Below are 12,734 nucleotides of genomic sequence, written 5' to 3'. Positions count from 1 at the left end.
GTATAATCGATGAAATGAGTCTCAATCTCAGTAGAATCATTATGTTGATGATATGAGGAAAATAGGTTAGGCATGAGGATAATTTTCCATAAATGGTTGTTCAAATTATACACCAAAACTTGTTTACGCCATAAGTGAGTGGTGAATGGTTCAATTCCACGTACTACAAAAAAATGTTAGAGGGAGTTTTGTTTGGTTGTCAGTTGCGGGGTTCCAAAAATAAATAGAATTATCTAATTGTTGTAGGAAACAAAATACACCATATGGCTACCCACAAAGGAAATAAGAAAACTATCATATCCTTCTTGTTAGGCGTGTCAATAGAGAAGGAGTTAGATGAAATATGATTGAAATTTTCCAAGCTATGAATTGAGCACAACATTCCATTATGGTCATCATCGCAGAAAATCAAGAGGTTACAATATATTTGGAGGCTGTTTGACTTCATAACTTCAAAACTGTTTTTAATTTTTAAAAACAAAAAACAATTTTTTTAAAAACTAATAGAGGTTGTTTGGCCAAAATTTTTAAAAACAGCTTTTTAAAAATTGAGTTTTAAAAAACTAAAAAACAGAAAACATCGAAATGTTATTTTCAATTTTCAAAAATATATTTTTTTTTTATCTAATATATTATACTTTATATTTTTACTCACATACTCGGATCCTAGACCCGGATCCGAATGGGTTTATATTATGGTATGGTGTTAAAATATTGATTTTTTTTAGTAAGAAAAAAAATTAAAAATAGTTTTAAAAAACTTGTGCCAAACACGCATTAAATTTTTAAAATGACAAAAAACTGTTTTCTATTCTCACTTTTAAAAACACAATTTTAAAAACTAAAAACTGAAAATACTACCAAACAAGCTCTTGATGTTTGTGGTGTGCATTCATGAAATCTCGTTGGCTTATTCAGAATAACCAATATTTGCTCATGCATTTTAACCTCTTGATACTTCTCTTTTTCCCTATAGTAGTTAACTTTCACATCCCCAATAATGTTTTTATTAAACTTCCTTAGGACATGCTTTAGCCTCAGAAGCTTCAAATAGACAGCCTGCAGCCCATCACCCTTGTATAGGTTTAGACCAACTAGTCATAACTGCATCCTTGAAAGCCTCATGTTCAGACCAAAAGTTGAAGTATCTAAATGGTTTAATGCCAATATTTTGAGGACGAGCGAAAGTAACCATACACGAACAATGGTCTGAAATAGTTTCCCATTAGAAGTAAGCTTTGGAGCTAGGGAAGGTATCAATCCACTCCTCATTCTTGAACACATGATCTATTCTCGAATAAATTCTATCTTCGCCTTCTTGATTATTAGTCCAAGTATATCTTGATCCAGAGCTAGAAAGACAGCCAACTAACCCCCATAGCCAACCAATTATTTGCATCTTCTAGCTCTTTCTTGGCCACCCTATTCCCTCCATTCCTATCAGAATAATTGAACAATGTATTAAAATCCCCCAGTAAGAGCCACGGTTTAACAGGATACTTGAGATTAGTTAGGCCACACTAAAGCTCTTTCCTATCCTTTAGAGCATTAGACCCATAGACAAAAGTTGTGCAAAAGTCCTAATCAATCCCTGCCATTTTAATGTAACAATGCACATACTGCTCTATTTTAGCCAAAACAATAACCCTAACAAAAGTTTTCCTCCAAATTAGCAATAATCGACCTTCTGTAACCACACTAAAATATGCATTCCACCCAACAAATCTAGACAATATCATGTTCTCAACTTTACTACTACACATTTTCATTTACAACATCCCAGCTACTCCAATATTCTTAATTCGACACATATCTAACACCATATTCTGTTTATTAGTGATATCCAGACTCCTAACGTTCCAACACATTATATTACAACAATCCATTAATCAATTAGAAGGATAGGGAATACCTTGCAATTCATCCATAGGCCCTTCCTGCAAAGCCTCATAAGCATTTTTCATGTTATCAACTTTTCCAAGCTCCATTTCAGCATGCTGAATCTCTTTTGGCATCATTGATCTTCTTTGAACTTTTTTTTTTTTTTGGTGTCTACCATTCAACAGTCTTCTTTCCTTTCTCTTTGATTGTCTCTTCCCTTTCTTGTTTTTCTTTATCATGTGGCTCTTTCTCATTTATTGGGGCTGCCTCCTGTTCTTGCTTCTCATTAGTAGGAGTTTTCAACTCAATCTTTTCTTTACCAACACCAGCCTTTTTAACAAATTGAGTTTTCTCTCCTTTCCTATAATCCATCATCCCATGCCCATAACCACCACATTTCTTGCATTTAGTTGAGAGCCATTCGTATTCAACATCCTGCTCGATCAATCTTCCATGTTCACTAAGAAATTCAATGGTTTTGGGTGGATCATCCGTAATGTCCATTTCCACAAACATTCTAGGTCGAATAATAACCGATTTACGGTCAAATTGAATCATCCCCTCTTTAAGAATAAGATCCCTCGTAGCCTCATCATTGAACTTAACAATGGTGAATCCTGCATTCACTCTCACCACCTGAACTATCCCCAATTTGCCCCACATTCTCCTAATGAACCCTTCAAAGACTGCAAATGGAGGGTTTGCACCAAGAACCATACAAATAACAACAGTACTCCAATTCCCAGCTTGCATTTTCACTTCCTCCACATCAACTTTAGCAATCTTTTGTCCTTCATGAATTAGAGGTTCCATAAACGATAGTTTAGCATCATGATAAGCAATCTTACCAAAAGTAAATTACTTTCATTGCTGGTGTGAATTAGCTTGAAAGTCTTCTTATTTAACCTCCTCCGCCCATGATCAATTACAGCTTCCACGTCCAGGATTGCTATCAAGAACTAATTTCGCACTTCCTTCATTTTGGACCAGCTCACCAATCAGGTCAAGTCCCTCTTTTTCAATCTCACCATTACCCTCTATATTCTCACAATCTTGGATTGAAGGGGGATCCAATTCAGCTTGTCGAGAAATAGGCTTTCGCCCAACTCATTTCTTCTTCGCCATGGAAGAGAGAGAGAGTAGCACGCCTAAATATGCAACGTCGATTGCCTGCGTTATTTTAAAAGTTATTTTTAAATTTATGTAACATTTTTTATTTTGTCAAGAAATTTAAATTTCATGTTTATTTATATTAATATATGATTTTTTAAAAAAATAAATAGTGTGTTAATATTTATAATTAAAACAAATAATATATTAAATAATAATGTGTGAGATTATGCTTATAACATTTTTGAAAGGTATTATGTCATTAAAGTATTTTTAGAAATAAGAGTATCAAAAATAATGTAAAATAAAAATAAATAAAATATTTTATTTTTAGATGATATAAAAATATTTAGGCTAATTAGGATTTTTGCTAACTTTGACATGTACCAAATCATGCCTCCTGAACTTTTAAGGTCGTTAAAAATGCCCCAGAACTATTGAGGTTGTTGAATTTAAAGACTTTTATCCAATTTTAGTAAAAAAAGTCTAACATGGATGAAAGTTCAAGGGGCATAATTAAGTACACGTCAAAGTTCGAGGAACATGATTTGGTAGATATCAAAGCATAGTTTAGCACATAAACAATCACCGAAATAGTAAAATTGAATGAAATTAGACAAAAGTCTTTAAATCTAACAATTTCAATAGTTTAGGGAAAAATTTTAACGACCGAAAAAGTTCAGAGAATATAATTTGGTACATGTTAAAATTTAGGGAGCAAATATCTTAAGGGAAATTTGATTTTTTATGCTTACATTAAGGGCTGTAAAAAAAAAATTTGTAAACCGCCTAAACCGAATAACCCGCCCAAAAAAACCGATAAAAATTACAAACCGAAATAACCCGAAAAAATTACAAACTGCCCAATCTGTTAATTGGGCGGGTTGAAAATAGGTCCAACCCGCCCAATTAAACCGACCAACCCAATTTCGCACCTTTAATTTTTTTTTAACTTTTTAGTTTTTATTATATATAATATAAATGATTAAATATATAATAATATAAAGTTATATACTTAATTATTAGTTTTAAAGTCATATGTATGGTATTGTACTTTGGTGGAATGTGATATTTTTAATTTATTTTTTTAATTTTTGTTGATTTTGATTTTAAAACTAAAAAAAAAGTTTGGGCGGGTTAACCCGACCAAACCGCCCAAACCGTTGGTCGGTTTATAGATTTTTTTTTTTAAATTGGGCGGGTTGCACTTAAATTTTAGCAACCCGAACTTTAGATTGGGTTAGAAAATATATAGGATAAACCGCCCAAACCGACCGATGTACAGCCCTACTTACATTTGGTTAAAAAAAATTTCCTAAGCAAATAATAACTAATATGTAGGATATGACAACTTTTATGATATCCCTAAAATACCCTCCATTTACATCACCCTCACTTACACAATCGGACCCCACATCGGACCTATCGGACCACCCATGGGACCACCATCGGACCATATCTGCTACCAATTTTTTTTTTATGTTTTTATACATAAAAAAAAAAATAGCATCAGGTGACCATCTGACCAGATCTGCTACCAATTTTTTTTTTTTTTTTTTATGTTTTTGTACATAAAAAAAGTACCATCAGGTGACCATCGGACCCCATCGGACTACCAATTTTTTTTTTTTTATGTTTTTGTACATAAAAATAGTAGCATCAGGTGACCATCGGACCACCATCGGACCCCATCGGACTACCAATTTTTTTTTTAATTTTTTTTTTTTTTATGTTTTTGCACTAAAAAAATTTGTGGGTCCGCCGGGTCCGATGCATGTGCTGAAATGCGAGAGCGATTGGGTTAAGTTATAAGAGGAGTATTTTTGAATTTTAGATAAAGTGGTCATATATTTTCAATGGTGATATGTATTAGTTTAGGGATAAAATATTAGGTATATGTAAGTATAGAAAATCAAATTTCCTTATCTTAATTAGCCAAATATTTAATACTAAAAATACTACTATTTTATATGCGCCAATCTTGAACTACCATTAGCTAATTATTGTTTTATTATACTCTGATAACTAATGTCTGAATTAGTTAGCTGTACAAGTTTGTGTTCTGTTATTTTCTGTTAACAGTTTGTTTTCTTTAACTAATTCTGTTGTTAAGTTGTAACGGTTTTCTTGTAATTGTTCAGCTGTACTGTTCTATAAATATCAATAAACATCCCAAGTCTGGGATCAAGCTTTTCTGGCATTTTGCCTTGTTCTGTTTCCTCTGTTCTCTTTGTCTTTCATGGTATCAGAGCCATTGACCTTCGTCAATGGCGTCGTCTGGCGACAACTCGTCTCCGGCAAGCATCTCCGATCCTGCTGCTCCTGCTGCTCCTAGTGCTCCTACTGTTTCTAATCCCTCGTGGAATCCCTTCTCGCATTCTCTGACGTCTTCTCTTACGATCAAACTTGATCGAACCAATTTCCTGGCATGGAAATCTCAGGTTCTACCCACGGTTATTGGTCACGAACTAGATGAAATTCTTCTCACCGATCTGTCTCCACCTCAGTATCTTGTTAATGGCAATCCAAATCCATCATTCCAGCAATGGCGCAAGAAAGATCAGCTTCTTCTTTCATGGATTCGATCTTCCATGACTGAGGGAATTCTTGGAACCGTGGCTAGTTACACCACCTCCAACTCTGTTTGGAAAGCCCTTGAACAGAAATTTTCCAGCCAATCCAAAGCTCGCTTGCTGCAACTCAAGAGCCAACTTGCTAGTGCACACAAAGGTAATCAATCCATTTCTGATTACATTGACAAACTCAAAATTATCTGCGATTCTCTTGCTGTTGCTGGTCACTCTGTTTCAGATCTTGATTTAATTCTTCATCTGTTAAATGGTCTTGGACCGGAATTCGATTCCGTTGTGTCTGGTATAACCTCTCGAAGTGACTCCTTGTCTCTTGAGGAGGTTCAAGCCTTACTATTAGCTCATGAAACCAGACTCGAACGACACACAACTATGATGGATTTGTCTACAAAGATGGCTGCCAACCTCACTTTTGGCTCAAGAAGTGGAAATTTCAGGACTCATAACAATGGAGGAAAAGGCTTTGCACCAGATCCCTCTTCAAGAATTCCTCACCGTGGGTACCAATCTCAATTTTACAATCGGCCTCCTCATCCGAATCGACCTTTGTGTCAAGTATGCATGCGATATGGGCACACGGCTCCAACCTGTCACTACAGGTTTGATAAAAATTGGGTAACCCCAAGTCGGTTGTTGGCAATTCTCAGCCCCAGGCCAATCTCACAGAACAAATCTTGGAGTATGACCCTGCTGCATTTGTTGCAAATTCTGTACCTGACTTTGGAGATGACCAAGGTTGGTTCGTTGACACGGGTGCCACTCATCACATCTCCTACAATGAGGCTCCTCTTGACAGTACCATTCCTTACTCGGGCCAAGAAGCTGTTGCTGTAGGAGATGGTAAGAAACTTGTAATTTCTCACATTGGTAAAGCCTTCTTACCTACTAAACACTCTTCATCTCTAAACTTAAATTCGGTCTTACAAGTCCCATCTATTACTAAAAATCTAATTAGTGTCTCTAAACTTACTAATGACAATCATGTTTTTCTTGAATTTCATAAAACATGTTGTTTTGTTAAGGACAAGCAAACCGGGGCTGTTCTAGTCAAAGGGAAACTTAAAGATGGGCTTTATCTTCTTGGTGATGATGGCTCCACTCTCTCCAACACGTCTGTTCAGTGTCACTTAGTTGAATCTGAGTGTGCCCTTGTGCCACATAAATGTAATATCTCTACTTGTATTCAACATTGTCATTCCTGTAATCATACTGATGTTAATAAAAATCTGAGTTCATCTTGCTCTATTAATAATGCTGCTGTCTATAATTCTATGCTTTCTCATGATATAAATCTGTGGCATTGCAAGCTTGGTCATCCCTCACCAGCTATACTTACCAAAATATTGACTCAAGCCCATATTCCTCATTCTTTAAAACAATTACAGCTTTGCAATGCCTGTCAACAAGGGAAAAGTCATAGACTTCCTTTTCCCTTGTCCAATAATAGAGCAACTCAACCTCTTGAACTCATCCACACAGATGTGTGGGGGCCATCTCACATCTCTTCCAAAGACAACTACAAATATTACATTGTTTTCATTGATGATTTTAGCCGGTTCTCTTGGACTTTTCCTATGTCTGTTAAGTCTCAATCTTTTGAATTGTTTATTCAGTTTAAGAGCTTGGTTGAAAAACAATTCAATCTTCCTATAAAGAGAGTCCAGGCTGATGGTGGGGGTGAGTATCGAGTGTTTGGCAAGTTTTTGAGAGATCAAGGCATTTGGTTTCAACATTCTTGTCCACACACTCATGAACAAAATGGAAGAGTGGAACGAAAGCATAGGCACATAACTGAAACGGGACTCACTCTTCTTGCTCAATCTGGTCTAGATATGACCTATTGGTGGCATGCTTTTCAATGTGCTACTTATAGTATTAATAGAATGCCTACACCTGTCCTAAATCATATGAGTCCTTTTGAATGTTTGTTTCATCAACCACCCGATTACACCATTTTAAAATCCTTTGGCTGTGCATGTTTTCCTCATTTAAGACCTTACAATCATCATAAACTTGAGTTTAGATCTGAAGAGTGTGTCTTTTTGGGGTATTCACCTAAGCACAAGGGCTACCTTTGTGAGAATTCTAGTGGCAGATTGTTCATTGCCAGAAACGTGGTGTTCAATGAACAAGTTTATCCAGCAACTCGAGCTCGAAATATGTCTCAGGTAACTTCTGAAACTCATATTTTTCCTACTGCTCAGTTTTCTACTCATCATGATGCTGCTGCTACTAACTCTATGCATCATTGTGTTTCATCACCTATGTTGCCCGAACACAATGATGCTGTGCATCATACTGCTTGTGTACCAGATCAAAACACCACAGAAGCACCAGATCCAAACACTACAGAAGTCACTCCTGCCAACTCTATACCAGCAACATCGATACCACATACTGGTGTTATCAATAATACACCTGCCTCTACTGCTGGTGCTGATTTTCTCTCTGGCAGTACACTTGATCCTACTACAGTGGCATCTCCCACATCTAATGTTCCTGTAGCAGATATGCACAATACTACCACGGCTGTGGCTTCTACATCTGTTCCTTGTGCATCTAATACTCAAATACCTCTTCGAACTCACTCTATGGTTACTAGATCTCAAAGAGGTATCTACAAACCGAAGGCCTATCTTGCTACTCGACACAAGTTGCCTGAATCTCTACTTCCTACTGAACCGAAGTCTTTAAAAGCAGCTCTTAGTCATCCTGGTTGGTTTTCCTCTATGAACACTGAATTCAGGGCTCTTATTTCGCAAGGCACTTGGACTCTTGTTCCTTTTGAGCCTCATATGCATCTCATTGGGAATAAGTGGGTGCATCGGGTGAAGTTAAATGCAAATGGCACTCTTGACAGATTAAAATCTAGACTTGTTGCCAAAGGATATCTTCAAAAACCAGGAATTGATTTTGAAGATACATTTAGTCCGGTGGTCAAACCGGTTACTGTACGACTGGTGCTTACTTTAGCCATTTCCTCACAATGGGAAATTAGGCAACTTGATGTGGCTAATGCATTCCTCAATGGTACTCTTCAAGAGACGGTTTACATGAGTCAACCACAAGGGTTTGAGGATCCTCATCATCCTACTCATGTTTGTAAACTCCATAAGGCTCTCTATGGCTTGAAACAAGCCCCTAGAGCATGGAATGACAAGCTCAAATCCACTTTACTTGGCTGGGGTTTTGTTGCATCCAAAGCTGATACTTCTTTGTTCGTGTATGGTACTGGTTTTAATCTTGTTATTCTCTTAGTATATGTGGACGATATACTTGTTACTGGTCCAAATACTTCCCTAATTCACAAGCTGGTCTCTGATCTTAATGATCAGTTTTCTTTAAAGGATCTTGGCCAAGTTCATTATTTTTTAGGTGTGGAAATTCACAGGAATGATGAAGGTTTATATCTGTCCCAAACAAAATATATTGCTGATCTATTACTCAAAGTGCATCTAGAAGGAGCAAAGAGTTGTGCAAGTCCTACATCTACTGCCTACAAGTTATCCTTGCATGAAGGTACTCCTTTTGAAGATATTACCTTATATCGGAGTACTTTAGGTGCACTCCAGTACTTAACACTAACGAGACCTGATGTTGCATACATCATAAACAAATTATCTCAGTTCATTCACGCTCCCACTCATGTGCACTGGGAAGCTTGCAAGCGCCTTCTTCGTTACTTAAAAGGCACTATATCTGATGGGCTGCTTCTTAAACCAGTCTCTCGAATGTCTCTTTCTGCCTACTCTGACGCCGATTGGGCCAGCTGCGTTGATGACCGTCGATCCACTGGAGGATATGCCATTTTCCTTGGTTCCAATTTAGTCTCTTGGTCTGCTAAAAAGCAGCAAGTAGTGGCTCGTTCCTCTACTGAATCTGAATTTCGTGCACTCGCCAATACTGCTGCTGAGATAAAGTGGCTTCGGTCTCTCCTAAGTGAGCTGCAAGTCCAGTTAGCTGATGCTCCTGTCATCTGGGTGGACAATCAAGGTGCAGCATCGTTGGCTGCTAACCCCATCTTTCATGCTCGGTGCAAGCATATTGAGATCGATCAACATTTCGTTCGTGATCAGCTGCTGAACAAAGAGATTGATGTGCGCTATGTTCCAACCATTGATCAAGTGGCAGACATCTTCACGAAGTGTCTTCCCAAAGAGCGCTTTCATTATCTCAAAACCAAACTTAAAGTGGTTACCACCCCTTTTCGTTTGAGGGGGGATGATAACTAATGTCTGAATTAGTTAGCTGTACAAGTTTGTGTTCTGTTATTTTCTGTTAACAGTTTGTTTTCATACTCCATGCACTAATAGAAATAGAAGACGAAAGGTTCCAGCTATTAATTGGAATGAGTTGAAATCATGGGATTATTTTATGCTTATATAATGTTTGGCAAATTCAACTAACATAACATGACTGACAAAATCAAAAGATTGGTTTTAAATAGAAGATTCACCCTTCTACCAACTCATTAATTTCTAAAGAAACTAATATAAATAAATAATTAGAAAAAGGTTCAATTATATGGTGTTAACTGTTAAGATTCATAATATGCAACCACTTGAGGTTAGCTCAAGTGGCCATAGGAGGGTGCATGTGTGTTGGAGGTCTTGGGTTCGAGTGCCAGGTTATGTATTGTGTAATATATAAGCACTTTAATAAAAAAAAAAAATTCATAATACGCATTTGAAATATTTTAATTTATATAAACTATTAATTTCCAATCATTTATATATTATGTATTTATAATATAGGTAAAAGGCCAAAATGTTACTGAGATGGATAATCATTTAGAGTCAATTTCAACCAAGTTTCTTAACAATTTACTTATGATAAAGTTGAATCATAGATAGATGCTACTAGTATTACTTGCACTATGATCTCTATGAAGAAGCAATTTTTTTTTCTTGGCAGGGACATTTGTAACGTGTACGTCACTTTAGCTGTTTTATGGACTGATGACTGGCCCTACACACCAACACAAGTGTTTCCAACGTGTTTTATCCTCATTCACACACTTCCTAGAATAACTTCCCACGAAAATTACATTTACATTGGCCTTGTTTGCACACGTTAATAACAAAAATTAATTATATCCTTTATTTTATATATTCTATTAAAAATAATCTCTAATTTATAATAATAAAAAAATAAATCTTAATTTAGATTAATTATAAATAAGAATAATCTCTAATTGTAATTAGTTATGTATTTTATAAGTCTCGTATTAAAAAAGTATATATGACAGTCAGTAATCCTGAGTAAGCTATGCAATCTCGTGTAACTAGGTAAGTTGTGCAATAATCTCACATCGCTTGAAAATAGGGGTGCACATGAGCTGAGTTGGCTGGATTAGAGGTGTTTTAATGAGCCACCCTAATGATTGCAGTTTGGAGAAGTTATAAACCATTCATTTTTTTTATTGTACAACCCAATCCTACTTAGTACAATAATATAGGAGGTGGGTTAGGTTGGTTTCATTAAGTTGAGATGAATATTTTAAACTTTAATATTTATGTTACAAACATGATAGAATGATTTAACTTAGTGGATATACAAAAAAACGATACATGTAAATATATAAATGTGTGTGTGTGTAAATATAGTGGTAGTGCTTTAAAAAAATCTAAGGTGGTGGTGTTATCATTGTGTGACTATCAAAGTTAAAAATAGTGATTGATTCTCATGTGATATTTTGGTAGAAGTAATAGGGTAACTATGGATTAAATGTTAGTGATGTGTTTTAGTTATTTCACTTTCTAACGTTATCATAATAATATAATTTATTTATTAAAATGTAAAATAAATATTTGTATATATTTTGTGAATGTAAAATATATTTTATATATAAAAATTATTTTAAATTTGGAATGTCTCTCAATAAATGGGTTGGGTTGGGTTATATAGAGTTAGAGTGTGTCCAACCCATATCCAACACATAATTATATGGCTTATCACTTTTTAACCCGAGCTATGACCTACTCTTAACATAACCTCTTACTATAAAAAATGGGTTGAGTTGGCCCGGTTGAATGGTTTGGCTCATATTTTATGCACCCCTACCTGGAAACGGTCAACTGTGATGATTCTTAAATTGTGTAGGTATGAGATTACACAGTTGAAGAGAGTTTAAATGGTGATGAGAACTACCTATGTCAACAAGGTGCATATTGTTTTTGGTGGCCCGTCACTTGAGAACTCCAAAGTTAAACGTGCTTGACTTTGAGTAATCTTAGAATGGTAACCTTCTGAGAAGGACAAAACTCGTTGGAAACACTTGTTGGTTTGCAGGATTAGTTGTTATTGGTAAACCTTTATAAAAGAATAATTATATCTTAATAATATATATAGTTGAAAAATTTACATGATAAACCAAAAAAATTTAAAAAAAAAATACGTCAACACAATTTTTTTCTATTTTTGTGCTTTGAATTTTTTTATTAATAGAAATACCCCTTCAGTAAAAAATAATAAACCATTCTCTTGGTTGTTTTATAGTTTATTTATAGTTGTCATGAGGTAGGTTTTAGTTGTTTTATAGTTTATTCATAGTTACCGTAATGTTAATTTTTCGTTGATTTCTTACTTTTTGTTGAAAAAAGTATATTTTTATAATTTTAAAACTTTACAAGTGTATATTTATAAGTAAAAAACCTAAAATTGTAAATTAAATATAAAAAAAATATTTTTAAAAACATTTTCTTATATAATTTATAAATTTATTTATGTGAAATTAATAATTGTATTTCAATGTTACATTTACTTAAAAATAAGATTATAATATACTATTAAAGATTATTTATTGTTATTATTGTTATATTTGTACCTTATTTAGTTATAAAAGGGGTGGACAACATCCAATCCATTCCAATCAAATTCGATCGAACCGATTCAATCCAATCCAATTACAAAAAAATTGGATATCCAATTACAATGGGATTGTATTATATGCTAAAAGTTAGATTCTAATTGGATTGGATCAGTTGTTGGATGTAAATCTCAAAATTCAATTAAAGACCCATCCAATCCAAGTATATGGGAAACTTACAAAAATACTGGAGTTTGTGTTAACTTTTACAAAAATACTGTCACACGGAAATCTTTTTAAAAATATTGTGTTTTTATTAAAACACCAGTAAAACACAAAGCAGA

General features: G+C 34.9%; 1 protein-coding gene across 1 annotated transcript; it reads right to left on the bottom strand.

The window, feature by feature from the left end:
• Positions 1–766: 766 nt before the first annotated feature.
• Positions 767–3,055, bottom strand: LOC115709648 (uncharacterized). The gene is made up of 2 exons (XM_030637811.2): positions 1,913–3,055; positions 767–1,437 (listed from the first exon to the last, which is right to left on the bottom strand). Exon 1 carries the CDS (start codon positions 2,692–2,694, stop codon positions 2,053–2,055), a length of 642 nt encoding a protein of 213 aa, XP_030493671.1. The 5' UTR covers positions 2,695–3,055; the 3' UTR covers positions 767–1,437; positions 1,913–2,052.
• Between the last annotated feature and the right edge of the window lie 9,679 nt (positions 3,056–12,734).

This window comes from Cannabis sativa, chromosome X, assembly GCF_029168945.1.
Source record: "Cannabis sativa cultivar Pink pepper isolate KNU-18-1 chromosome X, ASM2916894v1, whole genome shotgun sequence".
NCBI lineage: Eukaryota > Viridiplantae > Streptophyta > Magnoliopsida > Rosales > Cannabaceae > Cannabis > Cannabis sativa.
Note: the sequence above shows the minus strand (reverse complement) of the source record. Positions and strands in the feature narration are given on the sequence as shown.

Bases quoted from the DNA above. Each gene is read 5' to 3' on its own strand.
- LOC115709648 (XM_030637811.2), bottom strand. From the start codon at position 2,694: ATGGAACCTCTAATTCATGAAGGACAAAAGATTGCTAAAGTTGATGTG.